General features: G+C 41.0%; 1 protein-coding gene across 1 annotated transcript in view; it reads right to left on the bottom strand.

Annotated features, from left to right (window-relative positions):
* GNA14 (G protein subunit alpha 14) overlaps window positions 1–19,292 on the bottom strand; it is a 155,489-nt gene that overhangs the window by 70,168 nt on the left and 66,029 nt on the right. The window contains exon 2 of the mRNA XM_054583002.1: window positions 347–531. Within this exon, the coding sequence (XP_054438977.1) occupies window positions 347–531 (185 nt within the window). The remainder of the gene's footprint in view (window positions 1–346; window positions 532–19,292) is intronic.

The raw sequence follows: 19,292 nt of genomic DNA, 5'->3' as shown, positions 1-19,292 counted from the left end.
TCTCCCTTGCTCCAGTAGAAAACTAATGGGTGTCTTAGCTGAAAGAGAGCACATATATGTCTTCCTTTTCTCAGTGCCTGAAATAAGCACACAGAACAACTGACCACATTCCTGAATCCCTGCATGGGAGTCGCCCACAGCCCCACTCTGCTAGAACTCCTGCATAAAGTAGACCACAAGGCTGACCACATTCATCACACTTTTCCGGAGTTTGAGCTCAAGAGCTTTTTTTTTTTTTTGGCCTCTGACCAAAGCACTCAGTAAGCCTTTTTGTTCAAAAAACATCTGCTAACAGATTAGGAAAACACAGCATCACAAACAGGGCCTACGCCCTTCAGCGCTTTACCTTATTCTGCTCACACACGTACTGGATCCTCAGGGTGTCCATGGCTCTGATCATGGCTTGCATGGCGGTGAAGATGTTTTGGTAGACCAGCTTCGTGAACCCCTTTCTGTCTTCATCGCTGTACCCAGACCCATGGATAATTCTCATTTGCTTGATAAAGGTGCTTTTGCCACTTTCACCAGTTCCTGGTAAGGCAAAACAGTGAAAAACAGTCAGCACTCTTCAACAAAGAAAGCATTGAGAAAGATAGGACCGCCTGGCAATGTTGGTCCATATCATGATTAACAGGCTGATGGGATGAACTTGGAACAGGCCTTTCGAGTGCTGATGCAGGAGAGTACCATCCTAAATCCTGGGCAGAGGGGTCTTTAGCACAGCTGGACACTGTGCTTTAGAAGGCCTCAAATCAATCAACAATTAGCATCTCTCTCATACTCTCTCTCTCTCTCTCTCTCTCTCTCTCTCTTACACACACACACACACACACACACACACACAATTTATTGAGGACGTAAGAGTGTCTGTGTCACTTGGAGTAATCCTAAACATCAGGCCTTGTGACTAACATGTTTACACCCCAGGGAACACCCCTTACCCTAAGTCCTCCAAACAACTGGCAGCTGTGTCTGAAAGCTCCGGGCACTTGGGGCTTTCCCCACTGCTACACAGGCAGTGGCAGTAACAGAGGCTGCCCCAGACAGCAGAGGTGGTATGAGCAGCAGGAGCACCTGGCTAAGAGGAAAGGCTAATCGACTTGTCAATTCCTGCCTTTGAGATAAGGAACACAACTGATCTTCGCACAATGAAGCACCAGCCCCATTGTACGAGTGTCTATATTTTTGTTTCTCCTCATATTCCAATTAGCTGTTTAGGAGGTCCTCTACCACCTGTACCTGGCAGCCCAGGAACAGTTTAAAGTAGCAAATCAGTTCAATTGCTCTTGCATTTCTATAGGTGCCCAGACATAACATGTGTGATATATGATGCCTGGGCTTTACATTTGTATTAGATTGAAAAGCTGCTTGAAAGATAGTTAAAGCTGTTGTATCAGTGATAGAGATTTATATGATGGAATTAAAATATTTTCTAATATTTTCTGTGATAAAAATAATTTGTTGTATGAAATCCCACTGCGATGCTTGGAATATGGTATGTTTTATATATATGCCCTTCATTTTCAAACCTAAATATTGCTTTATGAATTTTGTTAACAATTTAGGTTGATGTGCCCTCTGGAGGGCACAGCTTCTTCAAATTGAAATGATGTTGAATTGTATGATATGCAAATTATATTTCAATAAACCCATTACAAAATAAAAAGAAAGCTGTCTTAGTATTTCTGTTAAAAGAACAGAAAACTATATAAATATCTTAATTAAAACAATATCATTCATGATTTTTTTCTATAAAGAAGACAAACATTATGGAATAGGAAATTATTAATTATAAAATATTTATTTTATTACTTAAGTGTTTCATTGACCCACAAGGACACCCAGACAGTGCGTTATAGTTAATGCAATTATCTTGAATCTTTTGCCTACTCTTAGTCATAAAAAAAACATAGTTGTACATATCTTTTTTTGACATTTTAGTTACAGAGACATGGTTATCAGGGTAGGAAGAAAGAAAATATTGATAATAGTTTGTTAGATCGATTATAACCTGTAACTATTGACTTATGGGACATGGGCCACCATTTGTACTCAAATCAGGGCGCTGAGAAACATGTAAGGGACTCAATTTTTTTCCATGTGGATAATTGAGGCAACTCTCAGTAGTTGGTAAGATTTTTCCTTGTAAGAAAAAAATGTTCCTTCAGATCTATTTTTTCGAAACATAAACCCGCTTTTCAGTCTGCCTCCCTATCCTCAGCTCAAAACCCCCGAAGACTTCCCACTCTGCTCAAACAGAGGGCCGAAAGTTAACACGGCCAACAGGCCGCGTGGCCCGGCCCCTCCGCCTTCACCGGCCGCTTCCCGCAGCGCGCTTTCCTCTATTCTCTGCGCTCCAGCCACACTTTCAGGCTCTCCCCTCTTGTAAGCTTGGCACATGCTTTGTACATCCTCAGAATGGTCTTCCTTTGTCCCACTCACCTTTTTGTCCTTGGCCTGGCCTGGCCTCCCTGTCAAGGTCAAGTCTTTGTATTCTAGGTTCTCATGGTTCTGTGAACTGCTCTTTGTAGCACTTGTTCCTGTACTTTTGCCCATAGTGTCATTCTTTTTGACATGCGTCCCCCTACCAGCCTGTAAGTTCCGTCAGGGGAGGCGGGGCCACATTTGTACTCACGCCGTCTCTCCTTGCACCAGGGGTAGTGCCTAACACTTGGCACATGCTTAAGAAGCTTTGTAAAAATTGTGGTAAAACACATAAAATTTACCATGTTAATCAGTAGCAGTGAGTACATTCACATTACCATACAATCAATCTCCAGAACTCTGCATCCTGCAGAATTGAAACTCCATACCCATTAAACTCATTCCTCTACCCACCCTGGTAACCACCATTTGATTTTCTTTTTCTAGAAATTTCACTACTCTTGGTGTCTCATATAAATGGAATCATACCGCATTTGTCTTTTTGGTGACTGACTTATTTAACTTAGCATAATGCCTTAAAGATTTACTCATAACATAGGTCAAAATTTGCCTCCTTTTTAGGGCTTGAATAATATTCTCCTATTTTTAAATACATGATAGTAATAAAGAAGTCATCCAGTCTCAACTACTACACTATCCAGAACATAGGAAGATAGAGTGGGTCATCCCTTCTTAACCCCCCAGTGCTATGTGGGTAGCAATGACTTCAACCATGGCAGGACAACCACAAAAGGTGGCTGAGCAGGCGGATTATCTTGAGTCCCTGAGACTCTTTCTGGTACTCTCCCTGTCCCAATGATGATGAATAAAAGAGTATGTACCAAGTACTCTATACAAACGATCTCCTCTAATCCTCACAGTCACCCTACAGGATTTCTGCTACTCTCATCATCTTTATTTTACAGATGAGAAAACTGAGACTATGCAACCTCTGCAAGGTCACGCAGCTTGCAAGAGAAAGAATGAGGATTTCCAGGCCATCGGACTCTAAAGGCAAACTGTTTTGTCATAGAAGAAAGTCAGGGTCATGACCGACAGGACATAGTTACACTGTTCCAATGAGGACAAATCTGAAGTTCAGAACCACACACTGAACCCTGAGCCCCAGCAGGCCCACCGTCTTGCAGGTGAACACTGCCGGGGCATGAGGAAGAACCAGCAGACAGGTGAGAGTCCTCAGAAGCAGCCTCACTGTCACCTCACTCCCACCCCCGGAGGCAGGAAAGGTGGGTGCTGTCTCCTCCTCAGGGATGAGGAACCTGGCTGTGAGTCAGCCAGTGAGGGAAGGTAGATGCATATGCAGAGCTGGAGCTAGAGGCCAGGCCATCAACACCTTGGCCTTCAAGGTTCAGCACAAATATCACCAGTCCTGAAGTAATCACTTCCCCTTTAATCCCCAACAGCTAGTCCTGCCACCTTTGAGCTCTCAGAATGCCTGTGGACACCCCAGTGGAGCACACCCCCTACTTGCTTGTTTGCATACAAGCCTCTCCCTACACCCTTAGTCCTGTAAGGATAAGGCTTGGAATTCACCCATTTGGGCACCACAAACACTGTGCCTGCTATATAACCAGCTCTCAAAGAATGGCTACATGAGGGCGTGACTGGAACAAGCGTGGGAAGTCATAGCTTTCCTCCATAGGTATTATATCATGGACAACTGCAGAAAAATGTGATATAAGTTGTCTAAAGATGGTAGTGATGAGAGCAGGTACACCTGAGGCCACTGTTTTAATGATGACTCTTGGCCACCTACAGGCTATATGATAATGTGAGGACCTATGAAAAGGGCCTGTACTGTCAGAGCTTGGTCCGAAGTCCCTGATCAGATTAGATCTCTGCCCTTGCAGACTCCTGGGGTCCCTGCCCCTCCTCCCATCTATGATACTGTGATGCTTTCCCTTACTCCACTTTAGTAAGGCTGACCTCTAGTCCAGTGCTACTTTACCCCAAGAAAACATTAACAATTACTTTTACATTCTACACACCATAAAGCTAACATAAGTAGGAAGACTATGTAACTATCTCAAAGCAAACTATGATTCTGGCCCTGAAGGAAAAAAAAATTTCGCTTAGGACTCAGCCCAGCTACAAAAGCAGAGAATCCCTTTAGTTATAAAGGCCATTCATTTACAAGAGTTTAAAGCCAATGCTACTACCTGTCCCCAAACACTGACACATTTCTAAAAAGTCATTGATTTTTGCTTTTGGACATGCATTTTTTCTAAATGTTGTTAAAGATTAATATTGAGTAAAAGAGAACATGTAAATGTATTTGATTAATACCAATACTTTAAAATATTCTTCAGCTCTATATTGTGGTTATTTGAAGAATAAAAAAAACAAATATGGGACAAACGAGGACAAGTTCAAAGCAAAGGGCTTGAAAGATGCGGGCCTCTGGGGACTGAGGTTGAGTGAGCAGAGACTCAGTGTGGGAGGTTCTCTTGCTCTCATTTAAGCCTCAACACGCCCCAGCAAGTGTCTTCTTTTTCCAGAAGGGAAACTGAAAATCAGAAAGACCAAATAGTTTATTTAATCTTTGTCCAAGGTCTAAGTTCGTTCAAGGTCACCCAGCTTGGAGGTATTGGATCTTGGGTCTAAACGTCAGTGTGTGCGCTTCCCAAGATAACACCATGTGCTAGCTTTACACTGAGTGCTTCCCTGAGTAAATGACCATCACACCCTCCTATCGGCATAAGCACAAGCTTCATCTGGTGCTGAGATTCTAACACTTGGGACTGTATCTTTAATCCTTCAGAGCTCTGTTCTAAATGAGATGGTTCCAGCAGCAGAGAGGGGCGTGAGGAGAGAAAAGGCAGGAGACGAGGATCTATGTGCAGTGACAGCTGTGACTAGACCACGGGGACCTGTCAATTCAGGCTGAGGACCTGAGTTGTGTTTCTTCGCTGGTTATAAACACAAGCTGGACACTTGGACCTTGAGTATAACCATGCATTCTGTACAAGTAAAAGAAAAAAAATAAAGGATACAACTTTCAGGAAGTTATTGGTGATTGGAAGACTAGGTGATGTAGCTTTTACATCCCACCTAATTACTCATCAGAATGTGTGGTTTGCGTCAGTAGCATGGGTCCGCTCTACTCTGTTTCTTGTCTTTCTGTGAGGACTTTCTCACCCACTCCCCCACAAAAGCAACGTGCTGGTCGGGGCTCCTCTACAGCTTGAACAACTGCAGGGAGCGAGGCAACTTGAGCCCTCAGCCTGGGTGCAGCTTTCCGATCGGATGGTGAACTCTGCCCTCAAGTTACTAAGAGATTCATCAAGAGGCCACAAGGGGAGGAAAAAGAAGCCTCAGGGGAGGATGGGGGAGAGGTAGGGGAAGTGTTGTGGAGGGGGACAGACCACAGCTCAGAAAGACTTTTGCTCCCTGACCCAAATCTGATAAAACACAGATGTGGAAAGAAATATAATTACACTATTGTTTCTAGATTCTGTTTCAAATATAAATAAGATAAAGGGCCCTATTCTCCACTTAGTTTTTGCTTCATGGTTTTCACATGGCGGGGGGCCATGGTCGTAAGTGCTTTTCAGCTTTCGTCAAGATGTTCTTGCTGAGCATCATCCTACTGTCACTGTAATCAAGTCAGTGGGTGAATTCTGGGTGAGGCGCTCAGACCTGGCTGACATCCAGCCTGCTTCTCAAGTCAGGCTTGGGTACCCTCCCTGAGTCTCTCGCTCACTGTCAAGGTCTGCTGGGGATCCCCTGCCTCGCCCAGTCCCTAATAAGTGACTTCTTTCCTTCTCCAGAGTAGATGCTCACTAAGGAGGTAAGTTGAGCACACAGAACTTGCTATGCTGGTGTGGTTGGTATATATCGATAACGTGTGCCCTATTTTAAATGAAAGCTCACCGCCACCAGCTTCCTGCTTTCCGTGGGCAACGGGTACACACCTTTGACTGGGCAGGTCTGGGTCTGGGCACTTTCCTATAAGACACTTGCTCCTGGCATCAGTGTTCCCCAAAACTCATTTCTGTACCTATCATGTAATTTTTATCCCATTCATGTACCACCTGTATGCTTATTTAATATCTTTACATTCTTTTATTTAAATAATCTTGTTATGATAGAGAACATGAATGGCATAAATGAAAAACCAATATTGTCTGCCATGATTAATCAAATTAGATATATTATAATAAAGTGATATTCCAACTAAAAACATCTTGTCTGTCACCGGTGATTCGAGTATAATATTCTGAAAAGCAATATACACATATTATTGTCCTCTGTACATGGAATTCACCCTTCTACACCACTTCCTTAAGGACCTTCCGCCCTTTCTATCTACAGCCTTCTTGAATTTACCTGAGACCTCACCCAGATGTGAAAAAACAGAGGGTTGAAACTCAGGTGACTGAAAAAGGGCCAACAAAATGTCTTTGCTCTAAAATTCTAAACTCTGAGATCTGAGAAAACATTATGAGGTTCAAGTTTCAGCTTAATTTTAAATACACAGAAAGGTTCATGAAGACAAAAAAAAAAAAAGTTGCTTTTTAGGAGTTCATAGGGAACAGAGGCCAAAGCAAAATAAATCCTTTCCAAGTGACGGACCAAGGACATCTAAAGAGAAAGCCAATTGTTCTACAGTTTCTCTACACTCCTGAGTAAAGACCGCCTCCCCGACACCCAAGGCCAGGAACTGATAAAGCTCTGAGTTGGGCAAAGCCATTTTCAATAGTCGGTGATGTTTTCTGAAGCCATCTGTGGGAAGTCATTGTTTGTTAGCTCAATTTTACAGACTATAAACAGAACAAAATGTAAATCAGAATAAAATGAGAACACAATTTTGGACAATGTTTGCATGGTCTAAATGATCTGTGAGACCAATGGGCTTCGAAGAGGGTCTGGACAGACTGACGTGACCCACAGGTTGGTTCAGTAAGCACTGGGCCTTGTTTCTTCTGTTCCCCAGAATCTTTGGAGCCTAAAACAAAGCACATTGTAGGACTCTAATAAATATTCATGAATGGATATTTGTTGACTAAGGTGACCAGGATGATTGCTGTTTTGGAAAGGAAGAGGAAGTGGGTTTTCCTAGCTAAGGGAAGGCTCCGAATTGATGGGATAAATCTGAATACACAAAGCTACCTCACACAGAAGCAGGTACCCTGCCACTTGTCCTTTCTGACCAAGTACTTAAGGCCCAGTGCCAGCCACAGAGTGAGACAGGTTCAGGTTCTACATCAGGGTTTTCTGGCAGTGGAGATAGATGAGTTCAAAACAATTACTTTTGGAATCTTTAAGCAGAACTGTTCTCAGCAGCATGGAGGGCTGAGAGTGATGAGACCTCGGGGCACTCTGCTGGGCCCCTCTCACTTGCAGCTGACTCAGGGGAGTTTCTGCACCTGTGAGTGCTGCAATCTTGGAACTTGTTAGTCTAGATGTATGTGAGAATCTGGCTAATGCTGGGGAAAATTCCAAGCGATTCACTGCTGCTATGGTCTGAATGTTTGTGTCCGTCTTCCCCCCAGATCAGCCTGAGGAACTGAAAACCTAATACACGAGGTGATGGAACTAAGAGCCTTTTGAAGGCAATTAGGACTTAAGAGTGGAACCCTCATGACTGAATGAGTGCCCTTACATAAGGGAACCCAGAGAGCTCCCTTGTGCCTTCTTCCATGTGAGGAGACAAGGAGAAGCCTGCAACCTGGAAGACAGCACTCATCGAAACCCAACCTTGATGACACCTGACTTCCAACTTCCAGCCTCTGGACTGCAAGAAATAAAATAAACAACAGAAATTTATAACCCACAGTCTAGAGGTTGGAATTTGGGGAGCAGATGCCATCAAGGCTGGGTGCTGACGAATATGAGTGTGTGGTATTTTGTGATAGCAGCCCGATGGACTAAGATACCTACCCAAGCGCAATCCAGTGGAGAGAGGAATACTCAATAAAAATGCAAATTTTTGGCTCCTCCTCAGTTCAAATCTGACTGGCCGTTCCTTGCAGGAGCCTGGGAATATGCAATTTTAACCAGCCTCCAGGAGTTTTGAGGCACCCAGCTCACAGCACTTGGTGAAGCTCTTCTCTAGGGCTCTTCCAAGGGGAACCACTGCTAATATAACCTACCAGGGACTGAAAGCTCAAGTTTTTACATCGTGTTCAGTTTAGCTGACAGGTTTGTATACCAAGTTCTAATTTCATTTCTGCATGAATAAAATATCCCCATGTAAGCTCTGTTTTTCAATTTCCAGAGGAAAAACACATTGAAAGTGCTATAAAGGTTTACTTATGCAAGTCAGCTCTTCTTCTGCCCGGCCCCCACGTCACATCCCAACCATGTCACCTTCCCCAGCTTCTGAGCCTGCAAACAGAGGAGGTGTTATTTTTCACTATAAAAGGAGAAGCAGCAATATTCTAGGCAATACAGAAATGTAAACAACTGGAAACAGGCAGGGTTCATGGCTGTTCTCTCAATAAAAGAGATGAATACAAAGCTTTTGAAACAAGAAGAGAAAGCTGAAAGACATTAAGTGATGAGACTCAACAGACAGTAGGATATTTGAAAAAACAACTAACCATAAAACAATGGAGCAAAATTCAAAAGATGCTCTATTCTGTTTGATAGTCTACTTGTTTCATTAATCTGCAGAGTTATCTTTATTGACTAACCAATAACAGCAGCAATTCCAAGTATTTCCCTTTATGTCATCTTTGGGCCTCATTTTGATCAAGAAAGTATTTGTAAGTCCAAACTTAATTTCTGATATCAGTCAAAGCCAAAAAGGCATGTTAACAATTTTTGATCACAGAGAATTTTTGAATAACTGTTTTTCTAACTGGAAGTACCAAAAAATAATGTAATTCTCATATTTAAAAGTTTAAATTCAATAAATACCATATAATCTCCCTTATTTGTGGAATCTAATGAACAAAATAAACTGATGAACAACATAGAAACAGAGGCATGGGCACAAGGAACAGACTGACATCTGGGGGGAGCGGGGCTGGATGAAAGAAGGTGAAGGGATTTGCCAAAGAACATGTGTGCGACCGCAGACACAGACAACAGCGTGGTGTTGGCCAGAGGGAAGGGGAGGGGAGGTGAAGGTGGGCGAAGAGGAGAAAATTCAGGACGGAAAGAGACTTTGACTGGGGTGATGCGTGCACCATGCAGTGTGAAGATAATGTTTTATTGGGTTGTACACTTGAAAACTGTATGGCGTTGTGAATCAGTGTCACCCCAATAAATTCAATATAAAAATGCAATAAGACAACAAGGCTAATTGTTACTCTAAATTAGTTTGAGCTATTTACCTATACATTCAAATTTCTGTAATTTACTCTAAATGTGGTATGGTATTCTTTAAAAATTTAATACAAATGTTTAGCTGTGTACTGACTGCTTTGTATGAGGAAACAGTTGTCATTGACTGATAGGCATCTCTTGTATATAGTCACATGATCCAGGGATCTTTGTTAATTGCCAAACATTATAACTAACCCTTCTAGAAAGAGTTATACAACTTTACTCATTGTATGTCAATAGCTCACATGTATGAGTCTAGAAAAGTGGCAAAATATACAGACTCTTAAGAATCAAGCGCTTGTTATTGACAACACTCCATTTTGGAAAATGCCCTGGACATCAATTACTTTTCTCTTAAAAAAGATAAGGCACACAAAATATAGGGAGAAAATTATTCAGATAAGCTCTATGGCTTACAGCTAAAATATTAGTGATTCCATTAGAAGTGCAACTCATTTTACTTATAAGGAAGGTCATGAGATCACTTTCTGCTCTGTCTCTGACTTGTTTTACTTTCCAAAGAGACAAATAGTAAGCATTTTCATAAATGGTTTTAGAATCTTCCATAGTTCATTGCTCTTCCTAAAAATGAGTATTTCACTCGTTCTTATAGAAATGTTCACCAAGAAATCCTAACACCCGGGCACTGGCAAGAAATTGACCTCTCAAACTTGAAAGAAGGTGAGGAGTAATATAATCCTAGAATGGCAGACACCAGAATGAGTGTAAAATCAGAATTTGTTCTTGTTCTAGTCATGATTGTCTAACAGTTTGATTTCACTTATGTTGAAAAAGAAAGGGGAGAAAGACTAGTAAACAGAAAAAAAACTTCTTAAGAGAAAAGAAACAAAAGAGACAGTGAACTTATAACCCTTACGCCACAATAAATGCAGGCAAGGAGACAAGCTGCCATTTTAAAACACAAGCATTTTGCTGAAACGCCAGCCACTGCAGAGTACCTGACCTACTCTTCTCTCTGTCCTCCCCCTGCCCCAGAGATAAATGGAAGTGACAATAAATGTTAGTTAAACAAAAGTGCACTCAAATGTAGGATCCGGTTAAGGACTGAAGCACAGGGATTCCAAAGTGCAGGGCTTCGAAAATAGGGTGCCCTGTCATCCATCCATTGTGGAGAGTTAGGAAACTTCTCCTGAAGTTCTTCTCATGATTCTTACAGAATATGAAATGAGTGTTACTCATATTTAAGTAGATATACAAATAGGTATATCTATTCATGTTTTTCAGTTCACCATTATAGTAAAAAAAAAAAAATGTGCCTTTACCCTTGAAAGGTCAAGTTTAAGTAATAGCAAGATATTGGCAAGGTTACATCAACCACTTGCAGTTCAGACCATGTAATTTTTGCTTTCCTTTCTCTACCTCAGTAGCCTGCTAACCCTCAGGTCAACTCATCACACAGCTCCAGCATCACTTTTTCCGGGAATCCCCCTGCATGCCCAGGTAGAAGTCTCATAATCTTCTTCCTGTTACTATCACATCTTTATATACCATTCTTACTACATTTTGTCATGATGTTTATAGATTTATATGTCTTCTCTCTAGTCTGTGATTTCCCTTAGGTCAGGAACTCTGTTCTCTACCTTGAACCCCAGCACCTTGGGCAGCACCTGCCACCCAGTGGGTGTTCAATAAATGCCTGACTATTGTGAGAATTACCTGATACCACTTTCCTCAGCACTCTTCACCTAATCACCATGCAGTCTTGGAATTCTTCCTACCATTTCAATTCGGGGGAGCCCTTCCCAAAGTAAATGAAGTATATTCCCTGCCTTTAATTTTCCTCTCAGCCTCCATATCAATAAACAAGTTTGTGCCTTGTTTTTCAGCTTTTATTTCTCATTAAATGGTCTTCATTATGGTTTCATCCACTGACAGAAATACATTTCTTTCCTGTTGTAAACTGTGAATCAGTAAGTTCACAATCCAATGGAAGATGTGCTTAGTCATTCCAATCATTATCTATTGAGCATATATTGAGTGTCTAGGTTGGGCACTAATTGTAGGGCATCTTCCCCCAAGTGGGGGAGCACAACTCCCTGATTTCCTTTCCTCCAGGTCAAGACCCCTTTGGACCTCAGTCTCCCAGAACCATGAGCTCCAGAATGACTAAGACCGAAAGATTTGGGTAAGAATTTTTCTTTCTTTCTTTCATTTTTTTTTTTTGCCCTCAAGCTTTTTCCCCCCCTATATTGTTGTTCATTTACAGTTGTCCCCATTCCCCCCCATTACTCTCCCATGTCCTCCTACCCCCTATGCCCACATTCAATCCCGCCCATTGTCTTTGTCCATGGATACTTTATATACGTTCCGTGACTTGACCCCTCCCCGTTCTGGGTAAGAATTTTTCAATGTGTCTCTCACAGGAATCCAAAAGAGTTCCTTAAATACATGTATTTAATTTCAAAAAAAAAAAAACAATCCACCAATCTAATCATGACTAATAACAATTCCCAGTCTCCAGCCCCCCAATCAAGCTCTCTCTGTTTGTGGGCAGTTTTCTCTGTTCATGGCTGGACGCTTCTCTGCAGGTGAATTAAAATAAGTAACCTGACCATATCATCCAGTTGCCCAGGACCAGCCCTGTTGTCTTGAGGTAATTATTAATAGTATCTTTTATACTTCTCAAAAGTGTTCTAGTTTGGCCAATAAAGTATATAGCCACCCTCGGTATAGCTGCCAAATTGGGGTTGGGAGAGGCTTTACAGCCTCCGCTGGCCCTACAACTCTAATTTACTGCTTAAACATACAGCCCAAGATAAGAAAATCCATAACCTCCACCTTAGGGGGGAAAAAAAGAAACCCAGCTTTTTAGTAAGATGATTATGGGAGTTGCTAACATGTTTCTAATATTGAAAGGATGTACTTTTGACCTTGCTATAAAACCAGCTGAACAACAGAACCCAAGTAGCTGCTTTGTTACTGGCAGTGGAAAAATGTATTCAGAAGAGGTCGTTTCAACTAAAAGAAATCTGTATATGAAATAGCTATTACCTCTATTAATTATAGCTCCAATGACCTCCTAATGGAAAAAAAAAAAACTTTCCACCAAAAATCAATCTGATGTCTCTTCTAAGGTTGAAATTAAATATATGAAAGAAATTCTGTTGTTTTAAGAAAAAAATAAAGAGTCTAATAAGTTCTCTCCGTGTTCTGTCAACACTGGGATGCCTTTGCTGTGATCACAACAAGGGTGAGTCCTGGAAGCTGTGGGAAAGCAAAGGAGAATGATTTGAACATTATTCTCATTTTATCCCAATGATACAGACATGTTCTAATGGCCTTTTCTTTGGGATGATGGAGAAGGCAGCATGGCAAATAATTATAGCCAGACACTCCACACTCCACTTGGGGTTGAATATTTTTTTTCTTAGAACTATAGGCCCTATTTTTGCTGGAATCTGAGATTTTTAACATACTAGTTAACTGCATGACCTTAGACAAATCACATAAACTCTCTGAACTTCAGTTTCCTCATCAATTAGATAAACAGAATAATACCAGTCCCATCATTTGTTTTGACAATTAAAATAACTATAATTCTAGAAAACAGTATTCAAGTATTAATTATTATTCCAAGTGATAGGGAGATCACTGTGGAAATGGAGAGGAAGAACAGAATGCAATGGTTTGGAAGATTGAATGTATTTGAGAGACAAGATTAGTGACAGGAATTATAACCTTTTTTGAGACCAGGAACTTGGTGGCATTTCTAACAGCAATGGGGATGCTAGGAAGTAGTGCCTGTGTTCGTTTTCTAGGCTGCTGTAATAAAACACCAAAACTGGCGGCTTAAAACAATGGAAAGTGACTCTCTCACTTGGGCCCTGAGGGAGAATCTGTTCCTTGCTTCCCCCCCCCCCCACCACCCCGGCTGCGGGTAGTTGCTGACAACCCATGACGCAATCTGGTCTATCGCAACAGAACTCCAGTCTGACACTCTGTCTTCACATGGCCATCACTCCTCCGAATGCATCTGTGTCCAAATTCCACTCATCTTATAAGGACACCAGTCATATTGGATTCAGGGCCCACCCTAATCCAATAGGACTACATTTTGACTTGATTATATCTGCAAAGACCCTATTCCAAATAAGGTCACTTTCATAGGTGCCAAACTCAGCACGAATCAAGGAGCGCGCTAGTCATCCCAATGCTGTGCCTGTTCAGGAACGGCAACTGCATTCTCAGCACTCAAAGAAAGTTGATGTCATAATTTTGGTAGAATCATTACAGAAATAAAAAGAATAGTAGGGGATTCCTACACATTTTCTAAAGATAGCAAACTTTTTAAACCTCCAACATGAGGTACAAGGACTCTTCACTGTTCCACTTGTCTTAATCTTCATTTGGACTGTTTCTAGGATGCTAAAGAATTTCTCTTTAGAACTTTCCCCCTCACATTTTCTATGTGAAGCAACTTCCTTGACTAAAATTACTTTATATAGGGAATATAGTCAATACTATTGTAATATCTTTGCATGGTGTCATGTGGGTGCTAGACTTATCTGGGTGATCACTTTGTAAGTTACATAAGTGTCTCCTCACTATGTTGTACACGTGAAACTAACATAACAAGGTCCATCAACTGTAATTGAAAAAATAAAAAGGTTTTGTAAAAAAATAAAGTTAAATTCTTTAGAAGTTAATGTGGGTAAGCTAATTATGTTTCTGCATCAGCATGGCAACATCAGTTTAATTTCATCAGCAACAACCCCAGAAGTTTGGACTCGGGGATCCCATTCCCATTTTATTTGGTCAGCATATTGTTTGACATTTTTATTTTTAATTGGAGTTTCCCGATTTGCTACTTCCACACAAATCCTCCCCCATTCTCTCCCTAGGCCCCACTGTCTTATACCAGGTTCACTCACACACTTATGGTACCTGCTGAAGCCCTGGAAATGCGCCAGGGCCAGTCCTGACCACTATGCTCCCTGGAGCCCGACGGCCCTGAAACTGCCCCTCCTCCTCCAGCTCGGACCATCACTTTACTCTATTTCACCCCGAATTCCCTTGCCTGACAGTTCTAAGCCAATCACTTTCCCAATTTAATCAGTTATTTTGTCATTATCCTCAGGTCAACTCTTGTCTCCCTCACAGCTCAATTAAACATAGCTTTGTGTTTTGTAGCCTCCCACAACACCTGGCCTAACAATCTGCACAGAACAGACATTTGAATGGGCGCTGGCTAAAAACAGAAGGGCCACTGAGACAACATCCTGCAATCATTCCCATTTTCCAGGGCTGGGCACACAGTGCCACCCTCGGTGTTGGACAAAGTTGCTTCAGACTCCTTCTGGCCCTCTTTCATCTCTCTCCACCCAATGGGGCAGGGAGGCTACGGGGAGGGCCAACGGAGCGTGCTCACTTGCAGTGCATATCCTCTCCCCAGCTTCAAGATCATTCTCCAGGCTCTTGAGACCCTGAAGTTCACTGCCCAAATGGTCCCAACCCCCCTTCCAGGGTCTTTGTGGGCCCTTTCCCAATCCATCCTCTTAAGCGCGAACAGCCCCTCAGTGTGGGCATCCCTAGGCCTGAAGTGTAGCCAAGACACAGACGTTTGTGAGGGGGTGTGGACAAAGCTTGGATGTGCTGGCCTGAGTGCATGTAAAGCCCTTTGCATTGTGGGCAGGACATGGTGGCGACAAGGGGACCCGAGTCAGGGGCTTCCTTTTGTATTCCTACCCGTGCCCTGGCTTTGTTAAGTGGTTCCCTGGCTCGATACACACTCAGGGTTAAAGAGATCAAGCTCTACCCAGTAGAGAAATATCTGACTTTTAACTTATTTGCTGAAAGAATGACAGACCAAAACAGAGAGTACTTGTTTTCACCAAAGGTCTTTAAGAACTGAAGGAAACTTAGAAAGCACATTAAGAACGGTCGATGTTATTGGCTAAGTATGTGAGGATTCTTCAGAGTTAGCCAGTGTTTCTGGATCCAGGACAATTGGGAGTGATAGCATGTGCTCACGTTAAATCAATAGCCACCCTGAAGTAACCATTATCACAATGTACATCTAGGTTCCAAACATGTGCATTATCATGACATGAATTTAAGTTAGGCACTACAGTGTGAAATCAATTTGATAATCCTACTTAAAAACACATTTAAAATATCTTCAACGTAGCCATTAAATAACACTTTAGGTACTCTCCTATTATCCAACTATTATCTACACTTTGAAATCCAAAGAGAATCTAATGGGAGATGGAAATGAGATGATTGTGGAAGGATTTTGCCAAAGTCTGACTGTCCACAGGAGAAATAAGATTGGTTATAGGCTACAGTGTGTTTATGTACATGGTCACTTTCATATTCACTCTCATGCACTGGAAATTCAGTTATATTAGGTCTCAAAATCAGACTTGAGGATTTTCCCTTACTGGTTATGGTACTGTGTGTCTAATTCCTATTTTTAAATCCTGCAGGGAAATGAAAATTCAGTTTTGATTTTCCTGATGAAAACAGTAAATATTTTCATGCAGTCTGCTTAGTCTTCCTTTGTTCCTACCCCACCCCAACATATGCAGATTAATTTTTTTCCATTATAGACCTAAGGAAAAAAAATTCAACCTCCTTGGCAGACTAGCTAAGAATTTTCATTATATTTTATGCAGAACTTAATGTGCCTGCCAATCAACCAGGACTCAAATCAAGAATCCTTGGCTAATGGTCTTTGACAGTTTGATGTACCTTCTCTAGCTGTTCTTTTCCTCTTCTTTCTCCTCATTTCATTTCAAATTCTGCATCTTCTTGCATTCCTGGAGGATTCAATTTCCATTTGTCTACTGATATATTTACAATACAAACTCTGTGCTGCAGATAAGCAGGGTCTTTAACTCTCTCTATCGGATTATGATATCTGGCAACCACTGGCTGACATAAACTCACCCTCTATCCACCCCAGCCTGCCCCCTTCCTCAGTGAGGTACACGTGGAAGGGGTACACTTGATTATATCTGCAAAGACCCTATTCCAAATAAGGTCACATATTTAGTGACCTCATTATAGACATACGCACACACTTAGCCACACACCCTTCCAAATGACCCCAAATCACTAGGCCATCAGGTACTGAAGCACCTTCTAGACTGAAGCTTAAGTCCCCTTATATGGAACACTCCCGGCTCCGAAAGTCTGGTCAATTTCAGCCCCCACAAGAGAGAATATAGTGAAAAATGGAGGGGAGGGACTATTCTGCTACTAGATCTGAACAGCATCTTTGGGAAAACAAGAAACAGTAATGGGGGGGTGGAGGCAGGAAAGGGTATAGGAGGAGAAATGGCAATGGGAAAATACAATAAAAAAAGCAATAATAAAAGAGGTGGCACGTTCTTTGTTTTTCTTTAAAAACTATCATTTTCATTTTTCTTGGCTTATTTTGGCTTATGGAAAATAGCTGCAGTAATTTTAGAGGGGCAATATTTGCAATACAACCTTAATATAAAGAAATTCCATAGAAGCAAGCAATTGTTTCCAAAAAGTTCTAAAATAAAATAAAACAGTCCTATAACATCCAGATATGAGGGATTATTTATTTACATGTTTGGTTTGGGGGGCTTATTTTGGTGGGAAATTGGTGGATGAAAGTGAAGGAAATGGGGTGGCTTTGCAAGATGGAGAGATGAGCAAATGTCTCATTTCCCTGGTGACAGTGTTGGCCTGCCTAGAAAAGCAAGACCCAAGAGAAAAGGTTTATCAAAATCCCACACTGGCTTTATGGAAACAAACAAGTCTCATACATCATTCATAGGAACAGCATAAATATTTACCATTAGTGCAATGGTGAAATCTCAATTATTAGTCTTGTTCTTTGTCTCTTTACCTCCAAATCAACTCTTGGATACTGCAAGCCAATGCAAGAGACAGGGAGAGAATAAAGCAAGGGCTATTTACTGAGAAATTGTGGGCAGAGACCACACCTACTGCTTTCATAAATGTCACCTCAGTAAACAGTGTTAGGACTAGAATTTAACCAAATAGGAAAAAAAAATCTGTATGGCACATCAAAATTAATCCCAGATGAGTTAAAGATGTACATGCAAAAAAATTTAAACGATCAACTTATTTCAAGAAAGTAAAGGTGATTACTTGTCAAATATTGCATTGGGGAAATCCAGACTATTTTAATATAAACAAGATGCAAAATATACCATAAAAACATGAAAAAACAAAGACCTAGATAGAGGAAATAAACTATCTTAAAAAAGAATTTATATTACCATTTAAAGAGCTATTGCAAATGGATTTTAAAAAGACATCATTAGTAGGAAAAACATGTAAAGTTCCAAAAGGTAATTCACAAAAAGAAAATACAAGTTGGCATAGGAAAATTATTTGGCCTCACTATAATGAAAGAATGCAAATTAAAATGATGAGATACTGTATTTTGCCCATGAGAGGAGCAAAATGGACAAATTCCAGTATTAGTGGGAATATTAAAAAACAGAGAGAGAGAACCATTCCAATTTATTCTTGCAGCACCTATGCACAGCAATAGGAAGGATAATATGACAGCTTCAATCAACATCATTCAAAATGTGATATTCTGTCATCCAGAAATTCCAATTCTAGGATATGTAACCTAAAAAGAGCACTGGACAGGTAGCAGAAGATATATGCAATGACACAGTGACCACAGTGTTTGACACGAGAGCAAAAAGTAAATTAAACATTAAATTCACATGGGTAGAAGATGGAATCAATTAGTTATGTTGGCTCTATATAATGAAAATATTATATGGCCAAGAAAATTGGTGCAGATGAGTACTTACTGACATGGAATGATGTTTCTAGTCCAGTACATGAGAAAGTCATGTGTAAAACCTACTTTGCCCGCATACAGTAAATGTTAAGGGGGCTCCGATTCTGTGCTCAAATTCTAGGTCTTCCATTCACCTGCTGTCTAAACTTGAACCTCAATGGCCTCCTCTGGAAGATGGGAATGATTCTAGTATAAGCACTAGGGACAGTGTCTAGCCCATAGTAAACACTCCACAAGTGTTAGTGTTACTGTAAGGTGAAAGTGATCTGGATTGCTTTTACACCTTCATGCATACATGCACACACACATACACTTTTAATTTGAATTACAGTCACCAATTGTTAATAGTGGCAATCACTGGGTAGTAGGGATAGGATTTTCTTCCTATGAATAAATAGGTAGACAAAATTTTATGCCCATTCAGTTATAAGCATATCATATCTATCAGTTGTCCAAGTTTAAAACTAAGTTTTTGTTGAATGTTTTTAAAGTTTTAGTAAGAGCTTTACTGTCATGAAGAGCAGCGACACAGTCTGTTCTATTTCCTCCCTATTCTCAGTGTCAGAACTTCATATCCTGTAGGCTATTCTAATACTAAGTTATCCTTTCCACATAAATTTTAAAATGACATTAACTATTAATACTTTACTGAAAATTTTTCAGATCCCCAAGATAACTGTGTCAAAACACTGTCTGACGAGACTTGGACAATGTTTTGGCTGGAAAGGTCTATATTTATAAAATGAAGAATTGAGCAGCACTATTTTTCCTTCCTAAATCTCCAGAA

Source organism: Pteronotus mesoamericanus, unplaced genomic scaffold (genome assembly GCF_021234165.1).
Source record: "Pteronotus mesoamericanus isolate MK-2021 breed Mesoamerican mustached bat unplaced genomic scaffold, CSHL_Meso_final contig_73, whole genome shotgun sequence".
Classification (NCBI taxonomy): Eukaryota; Metazoa; Chordata; class Mammalia; order Chiroptera; family Mormoopidae; genus Pteronotus; species Pteronotus mesoamericanus.
Note: the sequence above shows the minus strand (reverse complement) of the source record. Positions and strands in the feature narration are given on the sequence as shown.